Below are 15,971 nucleotides of genomic sequence, written 5' to 3'. Positions count from 1 at the left end.
TAATAATAATAATAATAATAATAATAATAATAATAATAATAATGTGATGATGATATTGTTGTTGTTATTATTATTATTATTTCAGAATATGTCTGCAAACTGTAATGTCAACTCCTACATTCTGATAAATGCTTTTTAAAAGTGATGTGATATATTTTAAAGTGGGATAATAATAATGATGATGATGATGATGTGATGATGATATTGTTATTGTTGTTGTTACTATTATTTCAGAATATGTCTGCAAACTGTAATGTCAGCTCCTACATTCTGATAAATGCTTTTTAAAAGTGATGTGATATATTTTAAGATGGGATAATAATAATAATAATAATAATAATAATAATAATAATAATAATATCAATAACAACAACAACAACAACGACTCTGCAGCAACTCGTAAAACATGTTTGACCCTTACTTGAGATCAATGTATTTAAAGGTGCTGTGACTGATTTTAAGGTGGAATGCTAATTATTATTATTATTTCAGAATAAATCTGTAGATTATAATATCGGACCCTAAATTCAGATAAATGTTTTTAAAGGTGCTGTGATTGATTTTAAGGTGGAATGCTAATTATTATTATTACTTCAGAATATATCTGTAAACTATAATGTCGGATCCTAAAATCAGATCAATGTTTTTAAAGGTGCTGAGATTGATTTTATGGTTGAATACTAATATTATTAGTATTTCAGAATAAATCTGTAAATTATAATGTCAAACTAAATTCAGATTAATGTTTTTAAAGATGCTGTGATTGATTTTAAGGTGGAATGCTAATACTATTACTATTTTGGAATATATCTGTAGATTATAATGTCGGACCCTAAATTCAGATAAATTTATTCAAAGGTGCTGTGATTGATTTTAAGGTGGAATGATCATCATCATCATCTCAGAATATATCTGCAAGCTATAAAGTCAGCCCCTAAATGCTGATGAATGTTTAAAAAGTGGTGTGATAGATTTTACGATGGGATAATAATCATAACATAATAGTAATATCCAATATAATAATAAGTACAATAAATATAATATGATATATTCCAAGTTAAAATATAATAAAATAGATATTAAGATGTTTAGAATAAATATTAGAAAAATGAATAATATTATAAATATAATACAAATAACAATGATAATAACAGCAATAATATTAATAATATGATGTTTCCCATTCAGGGTGGTTATTTCCCAGAACATGTCAAGTCTATGACCAGCTTGCGATGGCTGAAGCTGAACCGGACCGGGCTTTGTTATTTGCCAGAGGAATTGTCTTCCCTCCAGAAACTGGTAAGGAACCACTTAAAGTGGCATCAAACTGCATTTATTCTACAGTGTAGATGCACCCTGTGGATATTTTTTTGGGCAAGCATTTTTGTCTTGTCTGTTTGCAAACAGGAGCATCTCTCGGTGAGCCACAACAGCCTCACGACTCTCCATGGGGAACTCTCCGGACTCCCTTGCCTGCGAGTAAGTTTGGAATAACAACAACAACAACAACAACAGCAACAACTCCTCTTTTATGCCCCCAGTTTCCAATCCCATTGCATGTTCTTGGAGTTCCTTGTCTCATCCGCTCCCATGATCTCCACACTCTTTCCGGAGTTGTCTCTTCCTACATGGAAGAATGGGGTTGGACTAGATGACCTTTTGGGAACCCTTCCAAATCAGCTGTAAATATCAATTTCTTCAACAATGGCTCTAGATTTTCGTGCTGTGGAAATAACTTATGCAATTTCAATTCAGGCCATTGTTGCCCGAGCAAACTCTTTGAAGAACTCCGGGGTTCCTGATGATATTTTCCAACTCGACGATCTTTCCGTCTTGGTACGTTGGCCGCTTTTGCTTTATTGAGGGAGATAATTTGCATCTCGCTATGTGTATTGAATGATGTTTTTGTATTTGTATGATTGGGTTTTATGATCTGTAAGCCGCTTATGTTCCTAATTTACCCCTAATATTATTATTATTATTATTATTATTATTATTATTATTATTATTATTTTGCCCAGGACTTGAGTTACAACCAACTGACGGAGGTGCCTCGGGAGCTGGAGAACGCCAAGAATATGCTGGTGCTCAACCTGAAGCAGAACAGGTGAGCCGAGAGTTGTAGTTTTGCAAGGCCTTTGATCTTTGGGAGTTGCAGTTTTGCAAGGCCTTTGGGAATCGTAGTTTTTCAAGACCTTTGGCCTTTGGGAGTTGTAGTTCTGCAGTGCCTTTGGGAGGTGTAGTTCTGCATGGACTTTGGGAGTTGTAGTTTTGCAAGGCCTTTGGGAGTTGTAGTTCTGCAAGGCCTTTGGGGATTGTAGTTTTCCAAGACCTTTGGAAATTATATTTCTGCAAGCCCTTTGGGAGTTGTAGTTTTGCAAGGCCTTTGGGAGTTGTAGTTCTGCAAGGCCTTTGGGAGTTGCAGTTTTGCAAGGCCTTTGGAAATTATACATCTGCAAGGCCTTTGGGGGTTGTGGTTCTGCAAGGCCTTTGGGAGTTGTAGTTCTGCAAGGTCTTTGGGGGATGCAGTTTTGCAAGGCCTTTGGAAATTATACTTCTGCAAGGCCTTTGGGAGTTGTAGTTCTGCATGGCCTTTGGGGGTTGTAGTTCTCCAAGGCCTTTGGGAGTTGCAGTTTTGCAAGGCCTTTGGAAATTATACTTCTGCAAGGCCTTTGCGAGTTGTAGTTCTGCATGGACTTTGGGAGCTGTAGTTCCGCAAGACCTTGGAGAGTTGTAGTTCTGCATGGCCTTTGGGAGTTGCAGTTTTGCAAGGCCATTGGAAATTATATTTCTGCAAGACCTTTGGGAGTTGTAGTTTTGCAAGGCCTTTGGGAGTTGTAGTTCTGCATGGCCTTTGGGAGTTGCAGTTTTGCAAGGCCATTGGAAATTATACTTCTGCAAGGCCTTTGCGAGTTGTAGTTCTGCATGGACTTTGGGAGCTGTAGTTCCGCAAGACCTTGGAGAGTTGTAGTTCTGCATGGCCTTTGGGATTTGTAGTTCCGCAAGACCTTTGGGATTTGTAGTTCCGCAAGACCTTGGAGAGTTGTAGTTCTGCAAGCCCTTTGGGAAGTGTAGTTTCTCAATGCCATTGGCCTTTGGGAGTTGCAGTTTTGCAATGCCTTGGAGTTGTAGCCCTGCGAGGCCTTTGGGAGTTGTATCTTTGCAAGGCCCGTGGCTTTCTAGTGCCCCGGACTTGCCTTTTGGCGTGAACGTGGTCCCTTTCCCCTGCAGCATCGACAACATCCCCAACCAGCTCTTCATCAACCTGACCGACCTGCTTTACCTGGACCTGAGCGACAACAAGCTGGAGAGCCTCCCTCCGCAGATGCGGCGCCTGGTCCACCTCCAGACCTTGATCCTGAATAACAACCCGCTTCTCCACGCCCAGCTCAGGTGAGGGAGGGGCCGGGCACACCTGGCGGACCACTCAGGTAGGAGGAGTGGCCAATGGACTTGGATAAAAGGATGTGCCAATCTCCTGATGGGTCAATAGAGAGTTGAACTGGGCAACAAGTAGAAGCATGGGCCAGGCAGCGGACTCATAGACTCAGGTTGACAGGTAGAAGACAGGTTGGCCAGCCAATGGACTCCGGAAGAAGGATAGTTCGGCTAACTGGCCAGTGGACTCAGGCCAAAGGACATGCCGGCTGGTCGGTGGTCTCAGATAAGAAGAAGGACCAGCCGGCCGACGGACTCAGGTAAGAGCACAAATTGGGTGGCTTCGGGCTCAGGTAGAAGGATGGATTGGGTAGCCAGTGGACTCAGGTAGGAGGACAGGTTGGGTGGACATTGGACTCAGGTAAAAAGATGCATCGGCTGACTAATGGACAGATTGGCCAGCAGATAGATACAAGAAGATAGGGAGAAGGACAGGTCAACCGGTCAATGGACGTAGGTAAAAGCTGGCAGACAGGTAGGAGGATGGGTTGGCCGGCTGACAGATGGAAAGACAGGTGTGTTGACTCGTATAAAAGGACAAGTTGGCTAGGTTGTGGACCCATGTAGACGGACAGGTGAATGGACTTTGAACTCAGGTAATAATAATAATAATAATAATAATAATAATAATAATAATAATAATGGATTGAGATGGAAGGACGGGTGAGTGGGCTCAGGTAAAGTCATCTCAGGTAAAAAGACAGATGAATGTACTTTGGGCTCAGGTAAAACAACAACAACAACAATAATAATAATAACAATAATAATAAAAGACTCAGGTAGGACAGGTGAGTGTACTTTGGGCTCAGGTAAAACCTAATAATAATAATAATAATAATAATAGAAGACAGGACAGGTGAGTGGAATTTGGGCTCAGGTAAAATCTCAGGTAAAAGGACAGGTGACTGGGCTTTGGGCTCAGGTAAAACAATAATAATAGTATTGTATGTTCAATTGGAATGATTATGAATTATACCACACATTATATCAAATTAGGAAACGATTTCACACCCGCCTCTCTCCAAGGCTCACAACCTATAACTAAAACCATTTAAAAGACAAATTAAAATCACATAAGAGTGCAAACCATTCAATTATTCAAATCATCCTTACCAATACAAATGTCAATTTTAATATTCATGGTCTAAAACAGGCTGTTTACAGACTCAGGTAGAAGGACAGATGAATGGACTTTGGGCTCAGGTAAAATAACAATAATAATAACAACAACAACAACAACAATAATAATAAACCTGGATGGAAGGACAGGTGAATGGCCTTTTGCTCAGGTATCAATAATAATAACGGACTCAGGTAGAAGGACAGGTGAATGGACTGAGCTCAGGTTAATAACAATAGTAATAATAATATAGTAATAGATTCAGGTAGAAAGATGTGAATGGACTTTGGGCTCAGGTAAAATGATGATGATGATGATGATAATAATAATAATAATAAACCTGGATGGAAGGACAAGTGAATGGCCTTTTGCTCAGGTATCAATAATAATAACAACGGACTTTGGTAGAAGGACAGGTGAATGGACTTTGAGCTCAGGTAAATAACAATAGTAATAATAATATAGTAATAGATTCAGGTAGAAGGATGTGAATGGACTTTGGGCTCAGGTAAAATGATGATGATGATGATGATGATGATGATGATAATAATAATAATAATAAACCTGGATGGAAGGACAAGTGAATGGCCTTTTGCTCAGGTATCAATAATAATAACAACGGACTTTGGTAGAAGGACAGGTGAATGGACTTTGAGCTCAGGTAAATAACAATAGTAATAATAATATAGTAATAGATTCAGGTAGAAAGATGTGAATGGACTTTGGGCTCAGGTAAAATGATGATGATGATGATGATGATGATGATGATAATAATAATAATAATAATAATAATAATAATAATAATAATAATAATAATAATAAACCTGGATGGAAGGACAAGTGAATGGCCTTTTGCTCAGGTATCAATAATAATAACAACGGACTTTGGTAGAAGGACAGGTGAATGGACTTTGAGCTCAGGTAAATAACAATAGTAATAATAATATAGTAATAGATTCAGGTAGAAAGATGTGAATGGACTTTGGGCTCAGGTAAAATGATGATGATGATGATGATGATGATGATGATAATAATAATAATAATAATAATAATAATAATAAACCTGGATGGAAGGACAAGTGAATGGCCTTTTGCTCAGGTATCAATAATAATAACAACGGACTTTGGTAGAAGGACAGGTGAATGGACTTTGAGCTCAGGTAAATAACAATAGTAATAATAATATAGTAATAGATTCAGGTAGAAAGATGTGAATGGACTTTGGGCTCAGGTAAAATGATGATGATGATGATGATGATGATGATAATAATAATAATAATAATAATAATAATAATAATAATAATAATAATAAACCTGGATGGAAGGACAAGTGAATGGCCTTTTGCTCAGGTATCAATAATAATAACAACGGACTTTGGTAGAAGGACAGGTGAATGGACTTTGAGCTCAGGTAAATAACAATAGTAATAATAATATAGTAATAGATTCAGGTAGAAAGATGTGAATGGACTTTGGGCTCAGGTAAAATGATGATGATGATGATGATGATGATGATGATAATAATAATAATAATAATAATAATAATAAACCTGGATGGAAGGACAAGTGAATGGCCTTTTGCTCAGGTATCAATAATAATAACAACGGACTTTGGTAGAAGGACAGGTGAATGGACTTTGAGCTCAGGTAAATAACAATAGTAATAATAATATAGTAATAGATTCAGGTAGAAGGATGTGCATGGACTTTGGGCTCAGGTAAAATGATAATAATAATAGCAAAAACATCAACAGCAATATAATCATGAAATATTTGTCTTCTCTTCCAAAATGAAAGGCAATTGCCCGCCATGGTGGCCTTGCAGACGCTGCACCTTCGGAATACGCAACGCACCCAAAGCAACCTCCCTACCAGTTTGGATGGATTGGTCAACCTCTCAGGTCAGAAGGAGCCCAGTTTGGGGTATCTGACAATATTGAGCCAATTGGGCATCGTATTAATTGCATACACTTATAGGGTGAATTCTCCTTGACGGCTGACTTTCCCCTTTTCTTACAGACGTGGACCTCTCCTGCAACGAACTCACCCGGGTCCCCGAGTGTCTCTACACGTTGTCCAACCTCCGGCGCCTGAACCTGAGCACCAACCAGATTTCGGAGCTGTCCCTCTGCATCGACCAGTGGACTCACCTGGAGACCCTCAACCTGTCCAGGAACCAGCTCACCTCTTTGCCGGTAAGCGGAGCCCTTCGTCCGCGGAAGGGATGAAGGAGCAAGGCCAGGACGATGGGCTTTGGAGTTTTAATCCTCACCTTTCCCCACACCTGCAGTCTGCCATTTGCAAGCTGACCAAACTGAAGAAGCTCTACCTGAACTCCAACAAGCTGGACTTCGATGGCATCCCCTCCGGCATCGGGAAGCTGGCCAACCTGGAGGAGTTCATGGCTGCCAACAATAACCTGGAGCTCGTTCCAGAAAGTCTGTGCAGGTAAAGCGCCTTCACGTATTGAGGTAAAGCTCTCCACCTGTGCAAATAAAGCTCTCCTTTACCTATGCAGGTAAAAACCTATTTTACCTGTGTAGGTTCAATCCTCTTTTATCTGTGCTGCGGGTGAATCCCTCCTTTACCTTTACCTGTACAAGTAAAACCTTTCTTTTACCGGTGCAGGTCAAACCCACTTTTACCTGTGCAGGTAAACCCGTTTTACTGGTGCAGGTGAAGCCCTCCTTTACCTATGCAGGTAAAAACCTATTTTACCTGCGTAGGTTCAATCCTCTTTTACCAGTGCAGGTGAAGCCCTCCTTTAACTGTACAAGTAAAACCTCTATTTTATCGGTGCAGGTCAAACCCACTTTTAGCTGTGCAGATGAAGTCCTCTTTTACCTGTACAGGTAAAACCTCTCTCAACCGTGCAGGTAAAACCCTCTTTTACCTGTGGGGATAAAGCTCTCCTTTACTGGTGCGGGTAAATCCCATTTACTGGGCTACTGGTGACGCCCTCCTTTACCTGTGCAGGTAAAACTTGCTTTACCTGTGCAGGTAAACCCCCTTTATGGGTGCAAGTGAAGCCCTCCTTTACCTGTGCAGGTAAAAACCCTATTCTAACCATGCAGGTAAAAACCTCTTTTACCTGTGGAGATTAAACTCTCCTTTATCAGTGCAGGTAAACCCTATTTACTGGTGCAGGTGAAGACCTCATTTACCTGTATAGGTAAAACCTTTTTTACCTGTGCAGCTAAAAACCTTATTTTTACCTGTGCAGGTAAAACCATCTAACGAGAGTCAGCTCCTGCTTCAAAAGCAGCTGCTCCTTTGTCCTAATATAATAAATGTTGTGTTATAATACTATATAATAGAATGAATGTTGTATTAGAATACTGTATAATAGACTAATTATACTATATAATGTAATACATATTATGATATAATACTATATGATATATTATAATACTGTGTAATGTAATAAACATTGTATTATAATATAATATAATAAATATATATAATTCATGTTATAATACTATATAATAAATATTATATTGTATTATTATATCTGTAATAAGAGCTTTCTCCGTAGGCACTTGTCAATGCAGGCAAATATCAGTATATTCAGTACATGTTATAATACTATATAATAAATATTATATTGTATTATTATGTCTGTAATAAGAGCTTTCTCCATTGGCACTTGTCAATGCAAGCAAATATCAGTATATTCAAAGCATGGCAATACCCATCATCTATATATATATGTATATATATATGATTATTGGGAACAGCTTTGAAACTGGGTTAACAAAACAACTCCTGTTTGCAACTGCATAATAAATCAACCAGGCTCAGGCCAACATTTAGTAACTAATTAGAGTGTTCCCCATCGGTTACTGTCAGTTTAGGCAAATATTACTATGGCCAGACCCATCGTCCAGTATCCATATGCATAGCTGTCGGAAGCAACTATGCATCATAAATGGAGGAGAGGCAAATGGGTCAAGTCTGAAATAAATGTGGCAAATAAACATGGAAGAGTTTCATAGGACTGTTCAACAGTGGAACTTATTGCGCCAAATTGCTATGTGTGTGTGTAAAGAAATCCTTACAAAGATGTTTGCAGGAAATCTCTGCAAAAGAGCTCAGCTTTGCAGAGGCAAAGCCACGCCTAAAGCAATGTATCGGTTTGATGGCAGATGGCTGGATTTGTCAGTTGGATTCGTCAGTTGGAATTTGAGCTTGCTGGGAGAGCACAGAAATGGAGAGGCTCTCTATATAGCTACAGTCAAGTAGCTGATTAAATATGCTATGCTGGATATATATTGAATGCTGATTGATTGGTTATTGATCTTATGCAACTACAAGGACATTGTATGATTGCTGAACTGTTTATTTGACTTCAACTCAACAAGTAAAGTTTCCTTTTGTTCTTTCAATTCCTCTGCCTGGTCTGAGTCTTTTGCACATGGTGTTAACTGCACGCTGCTGATTCCGCTGTACACTCACCAGACCCATCGTCCAGTATCCAAACGCATAGCTGTCGGAAGCAACTATGCATCATAAATGGAGGAGAGGCAAATGGGTCAAGTCTGAAATAAACGTGGCAAATAAACATGGAAGAGTTTCGTAGGACTGTTCAACAGTGGAACTCTCTGCTTTGGAGTCCTTAGAGGCTTTTAAGCAGAGACTGGATGGGTATCTGTTGGATGGGTATCAGTTAGGAGTGCTTTGATTGTGCTTTTCCGGCATGAAGGTAGATGGGGGTTGGACTAGATGGCCCTTCGGGGTCCCTTCCAGCTCTGTGAGCCTATGATTCTATGATCGCAATCTCTCTTTCTCTCCTTAGATGCGCGAAGCTGAAGAAGCTGGTTTTGAACAAGAACCGCTTGGTGACTTTACCGGAAGCTGTCCATTTCCTGATTGACATTGAGGTGGGACTTCTGGGGTCTGGCAGGATAATTTACAACAGGATAGGGTTTGCTTAGGGGGTTTGTTTTGGTCTGATGAGCAGCCAAAGTATGTGAGATTTGAATCCCTTGAAACCTGGTCATCACTGCTTTCGGAAATACATTCGGAAAAGTAGGGTCAACAAAAACAATATGGTATTAACAATACCAAAATAATAATAACAACAACAACAACTTCATTTGTACCCTATCCTATCTCCCCATGGGGACTCAGGCAGGCCTCCAACATAGTAACAGGCAAACATTCAGTGCCTATATAAACAGTGCCTATATAGATATAGATCTATAATTATATATACTAATTTCACATATGCATTTTCCCCTGAAACGTTTGCAAATCCTCTCTCTCTATATATATGTTCATTTTCCTCCTGCAATATTTGCAAGCCCTATATATTTATGTTTATATCTATCTAGAAATCTCCGTGTGTGTGTGCGTGCATTTCTCCTGCAATATTTGTAAGCCCTACATATCTATATTCATATATATCTATCTAGACATCTCTCTGTATATAGATAATTATATCTGTATAGGATTTGCAAAGACTTGCAAACATATGAGGCGAAATTTCATATATAAAATAATGTATACACACAGGTACAGGTACATGGACATCTCTAGGTATGTTTATAAGATTTGCAAAGACTTGCAAATATATGAGGGGGGAATTCATATATAAAATTAGATAGATAGATAGATAGATAGATACAAATATAAAGGTACATAGGGATTGCAAAGGCTTTGCAGGGGAAAATGCCTATATATCTGTAGCAGAAATTAACAAATATTTCAGGGGAAAATGTGTGGAGACCTGATGTGGCAGAGGATGGAATCCCTCTTTGAATCCCACCGCTGCCACCAATTTATGTAAGGAGCTTATGTAGCAGAGGATGGAATCCCCTTTGAATCCCACCGCTGCCACCAATTAATGTAGAGATGCTGAGGGTGACAGGGAATGGAATCCCTTTTAGAATCCCCTCAGCTTTGCCACCAATATGTACAGAGGTGAGGTGTCTGACAGGAATATGTGTCAGAGATGGAACCCTTTTCCTTTCCCACACACACACACACACAGATACCACCACTTAATAAAGATGTTTTATGAGAGATGATGTTAATTAATTATTAGTTTGACTATCTTCTTCTTCGCTGCCACCAATGGAGAGACATCAGGCAGATGGCACTGGTTCCTTTAAGCTTTCTCTATTTGTTCCACTTCAGGTGTTGATGTTGCTTAATTTAATATGAGAGTATGACAGAGGCTTAATTAGAATAAAATCAAAACAAGTTTATTGCAGGTACAGAGCTTGATGGTTTCAGATAACTTGGTAAAGGCACTTCGCTTAATGGTTACAAACAGATATGAGGTGGTCAAACTTTCAAAAATACTTCTTTCTCTGGATTACACTAAACCCTGATCCTCCTGGATCCCCTGGGATTAATGTTCTCTAATCCACAGACTCTACAACTGACCCTAGACAAATCACCTAGTCTGGTCTAACCTAAATCTGACTCAAATCTCTCTATTTAAGCCAGCCTGATTCTCCACACAAGAATCAGATCCTTCCCTGTGACTAGGAAATCACAGACTCCTAAAATAAATCCTTTTATTTTAGGCCTGACTCAAATTCTTCTGAGTCACCCTGATTCTCTACCTGAGAATCAGTTCCTTCACTGTGAATGGAAATCACAGACTGCTGGGTTTTAAAACATTCCCCCTTTTCCTTTCCAAGCGGCTGTTGCTATGGTAACCTGTTCTAGCATTCTAAGATGGCTACCTTCCCCCATACATAATCAATTCAAATACTCACCATTTTAAAACATAGCTAAACCTGACTGTTTAAACAAAATCAAATACACATATCATCTATAAACAAAATATAATTATACACTTCTTCACAAAATGCTTCTATAAAATTAATGGGTATATATATATTCTTCTTCCTGACTTGCAAGGGCTTCTTTCCCTTTTCAAAACATTCCCTTGGTTAAGAGCGAGGGAGGCTTTGGAAAAGAAAACACTGATAAGGGAGGGTAAGATGAGAGGTAAATATATAATATATTGCAAGCAACAGCCTCCAGGCTCCGTCAGGTCGATTATAAGTCGGGGGAGGCTTTTTCAGCTCATAAATAAGGGCTGAAAAACTCGGCCTATCTTCAAGTATATACAGTACTTTGATTCAGGAATTGTGTCTGTTTAGTTATTATAAGTACATAAACGTTGCGGAGGGTAGTTTTTTTTTTGTTGGGTAAATTGTTTTGGAAAGACTGTTTCCGTGACCTCGCGAGACAGAGGACTTCTGCAGTTGCGAAGTCCTCTTCTCGTTGAAAAACCAATTCATTAAAACAACGAGGTGGAAGAACTAGAAGGATGTGGTGTTCTTTCCTTTTGTCAGGTCTTGGATGTCCGCGAAAACCCCAACTTGGTGATGCCCCCCAAACCGGTGGACCGGACCTCGGAGTGGTACAACATCGACTTCTCGCTCCAGAACCAGCTGCGCCTGGCGGGTGCCTCTCCTGCCACTGTGGCGGCCGCGGCCGGGGGTGAGACTCGAACTCTCATCTTGAATTATCCTCTTTGAGTTATCCTTGGTTTAGGGGTATTCTTGGGCGTATTTTATTGTGTAATAGCCACCAGCACATAATAGTTGTACCTGCCCTTTCTTGCGGGGTGCCAAAAATGGTATTTTTCCTCGCGTAATAGTTGCACCCCAGTTTCAGGCTGATTCTCCTTTCCATCCATCCTTCTTTCTCCAAAGGCAAGGCAGTTTAAAAACTCAAAATGGGGGCTTCTGAAGCTTCACTCTTCACTCCTTCTTCTGAGGTCTTAAAAGGGTAAAGGTGTTTTATTTAAAACTACGACAGAAACCAGAGAATAAGGCGGATTGTTTTTCCTCGCGTAATAGTCGCACCCCTATTTTATCATGAAAAACCAGTGTGTGACTACTATGCAATGAAATACGGTATCTATCTACCTAAAAAGGTAAAGGTAAAGGTTTCCTCTGACGTTAAGTCCAGTCATTTCTGACTCTGGGGGTTGGTGCTCATCTCCATTTCTAAGACGAGGAGGAAAAGCCTCTTAAACATCAAATTGGATTATGATTTTACAAATTAAGCACCAAAACATCATATTTAACAACAAATTTGACAGAAAAAGTAGTTCAATACACAGTAATGCTGCGTAGTAATTACTGTATTTACAGATTTAGTACCAAAACATCACAATGTATTGAAAACATTGACTACAAAAACATTGACTACTAAAAGGCAGACTGCGTTGAGATAATCCAGAATGTTGGATAAGCGGATGTTGGATAAGTGAGACTCTACCGTAGTTTCTGAAGCTGTGTTGGTTCAGCCTCGTGGGTCTTAAAGAGTATTTGGGTATAGGGTATTATTATTATTATTATTATTATTATTATTTTATTGTATGACACAGCAAACAAGATAGATATGCTGGATTATTATTATTATTAATCTGTTATTATAATAATAATAATTATTATTATTATTAATCGGTTAAGACTACTGGGCATGTTCGTCGCTGAAACTGTTGGGGATAATGATGATGATGATAATAATAATAATAATAATAATAATAATAATAATAATAATAATAAACTTTATATACCGCCCTATCTCCCGGATGGGACTCAGGGCCGTTTCCAATCCTAAAAACAACACATACATTACATAACAACATAATAACACATTATTAAGCAAGATAAAACAATGCAATTATATAGCAATAAATAACACTTACACAACCTGATCAAGGGGACGGATTATTATTAACATCAAATATAAGAAACCTTTTATGCTTCCTGTGCATTCTAGTCCCTGAAACTATTCTGGTTCAGACCCATAGGATTTGTTATTATTATTATTATTAGTAGTAGTAAATATAAATTATTTTTGTTAGTACATTATAGTATTAGTAGTAAATATAGACAAAGGTAAAGGTTTTCCCCTGACGTTAAGTCCAGTCATGACTGACTCTGCGGGTTGGTGCTCATCTCCATTTCTAAGCCGAAGAACCGGCGTTGTCCGTAGACACCTCCAAGGTCATGTGGCCATTGGCATGACTGCATGGAGCGCCGTTACCTTCCCACCAGAGCGGTACCTATTGATCTACTCACACTCTGGGGGTTGGTGCTCATCTCCATTTCTAAGCCGAAGAACCGGCATTGTCCGTAGACACCTCCAAGGTCATGTGGCCATTGGCATGACTGCATGGAGCACCGTTACCTTCCTGCCGGAGCAGTACCTATTCATCTACTCACACTCTGGGGGTTGGTGTTCATCTCAATTTCTAAGCCGAAGAACCGGCGTTGTCCGTAGACACCTCCAAGGTCATGTGGCCATTGGCATGACTGCATAGAGCACCGTTACCTTCCCGCCGGAGCAGTACCTATTCATCTACTCACACTCTGGGGGTTGGTGTTCATCTCAATTTCTAAGCCGAAGAACCGGCGTTGTCCGTAGACACCTCCAAGGTCATGTGGCCATTGGCATGACTGCATAGAGCACCGTTACCTTCCCGCCGGAGCAGTACCTATTCATCTACTCACACTCTGGGGGTTGGTGTTCATCTCAATTTCTAAGCCGAAGAACCGGCGTTGTCCGTAGACACCTCCAAGGTCATGTGGCCATTGGCATGACTGCATAGAGCACCGTTACCTTCCCGCCGGAGCAGTACCTATTCATCTACTCACACTCTGGGGGTTGGTGCTCATCTCCATTTCTAAGCCGAAGAGCCGGCATTGTCCGTAGACGTCTCCAAGGTTATATGGCAGGCATGACTGCATGGAGCGCCGTTACCTTCCCGCATCTACCTACCTACCTTGTCCTTATCCTTTCCTTTTTGGGGTCCGCAGGGAGCAGTCCCCGAGACCCTTTGGCCCGGAAGATGCGCCTGCGCCGGCGCAAGGATTCCACGCAGGACGACCAGGCCAAGCAGGTGCTGAAGGGCATGTCGGACGTGGCGCAGGAGAAGAACAAGAAGATGGAGGTGCGGAGAGGTCCAAAGTGGGGATCCCAAGAGCATCACAGAATCTTACTCTACTAGGATCCCTTGCCCGCCTTTCATTTGGTCATTCTCCTCCAGGAGAACGGGGACCTGAAGTACACGGACCTGAAGACCCGCCGCTGGGACCAGAGCCTGGAGAAGCCGCACCTCAACTACTCCGAGTTCTTCACCGAAGACGTGGGGCAGCTCCCGGGCATCACCGTCTGGCAGATCGAGAACTTCGTGCCCACCGCGGTGGACGAGGCCTTCCACGGGAAGTTCTACGAGGCCGACTGCTACATCGTCCTGAAGGTGAGCGGGACATGCCTCGCACTCCTTTCCCCAGATCTGATCCTATTTGAACCCTAACTTTTGGGGTACCCAAAACATTTGTAACAAAATTTGAAAAAAAAAAAAAAGTTCTGTTCCTGGTTTGAAAGTGTTATTTCCTGATTAATTGTACCGTCCTTACTTTGAAAGCCGTTGTTCTATTCCAGAAACTTTGCTTTTGTGGCTGCCACAAACTCTATTGAGTTGGTAGAGACTCAGTGAGATACTAACTGAAAAACTACAGCATAATGTGAGGCAGGATGCTTCGCAAAAGCAAAATTTTGGCAGCTTATTAAACTTTACCCGTGATTTTTATGATAGAACCAGTTAGGAAATGACATTTAAAGCCCAGGAACAATCATTGTGTTATATCGTGTTATAATAATAATAATAATAATAATAATAATAATAATAATAATAATAATAATAATTCAAGATTGAACTTCAAAGACTCTGGCAGAAACCAGTGCAGGTGGTCCCGGTGGTGATGGGCACATTGGGTGCCGTGCCAAAAGATCTCAGCCGGCATTTGGAAACAATAGACATTGACAAAATTACGATCTGCCAACTGCAAAAGGCCACCCTACTGAGATCTGCACGCATCATCCGAAAATACATCACACAGTCCTAGACACTTGGGAAGTGTTCGACTTGTGGTTTTGTGAAACGAAATCCAGCATGTCTATCTTGTTTGCTGTGTCATACAACATCGTTGTGTCAATAATAATAATAATAATAATAATAACAACAACAACAACAACAACAACAACATCATCAAGGTTGCTCACCAGACCATATTATTATTAATGCTATTATTATTATTATTATTATTATTATTATTATTATTATTATTATTATTAATATAACACTATTATATATATATATATATATACACACACACACACACACACACCAGGAACAACCATTGTGTTATATAGTGTTATATTAAAAATAATAATAATAGCAATAATAATAAGGTTGTTCCCCAGACCATGTTGTTATTATTATTGCTATTATTATTATTTAGTAATATAACACACACACACACACATACAGTAGAGTCTCACTTATCCAACACTGGCTTATCCAACGTTCTGGATTATCCAACGCATTTTTGTAGCCAATGTTTTCAATATATCATGATATTTTGGTGCAAAA

At 39.9% G+C, this 15,971-nt stretch overlaps 1 protein-coding gene across 2 annotated transcripts in view; it reads left to right on the top strand.

Moving 5' to 3' along the window:
• flii (FLII actin remodeling protein) overlaps positions 1 to 15,971 on the top strand; it is a 35,066-nt gene that overhangs the window by 3,535 nt on the left and 15,560 nt on the right. The window contains exons 2-13 of one of the 2 annotated variants that reach the window (XM_062964475.1): positions 1,189 to 1,299; positions 1,408 to 1,479; positions 1,756 to 1,836; positions 2,022 to 2,107; positions 3,232 to 3,393; positions 6,356 to 6,459; positions 6,578 to 6,753; positions 6,849 to 7,006; positions 9,354 to 9,438; positions 11,872 to 12,019; positions 14,353 to 14,486; positions 14,586 to 14,795. In XM_062964475.1, the coding sequence (XP_062820545.1) occupies positions 1,189 to 1,299; positions 1,408 to 1,479; positions 1,756 to 1,836; positions 2,022 to 2,107; positions 3,232 to 3,393; positions 6,356 to 6,459; positions 6,578 to 6,753; positions 6,849 to 7,006; positions 9,354 to 9,438; positions 11,872 to 12,019; positions 14,353 to 14,486; positions 14,586 to 14,795 (1,527 nt within the window). Of the gene's footprint in view, positions 1 to 1,188; positions 1,300 to 1,407; positions 1,480 to 1,755; positions 1,837 to 2,021; positions 2,108 to 3,231; positions 3,394 to 6,355; positions 6,460 to 6,577; positions 6,754 to 6,848; positions 7,007 to 9,353; positions 9,439 to 11,871; positions 12,020 to 14,352; positions 14,487 to 14,582; positions 14,796 to 15,971 lie in introns of both variants that reach the window. The other variant, XM_003228308.4, reaches the window with a different exon arrangement.

The sequence above is a fragment of the Anolis carolinensis genome, unplaced genomic scaffold, assembly GCF_035594765.1.
Source record: "Anolis carolinensis isolate JA03-04 unplaced genomic scaffold, rAnoCar3.1.pri scaffold_13, whole genome shotgun sequence".
Lineage (NCBI taxonomy): Eukaryota > Metazoa > Chordata > Lepidosauria > Squamata > Dactyloidae > Anolis > Anolis carolinensis.
This window is presented reverse-complemented; position numbering and strand designations above follow the sequence as displayed.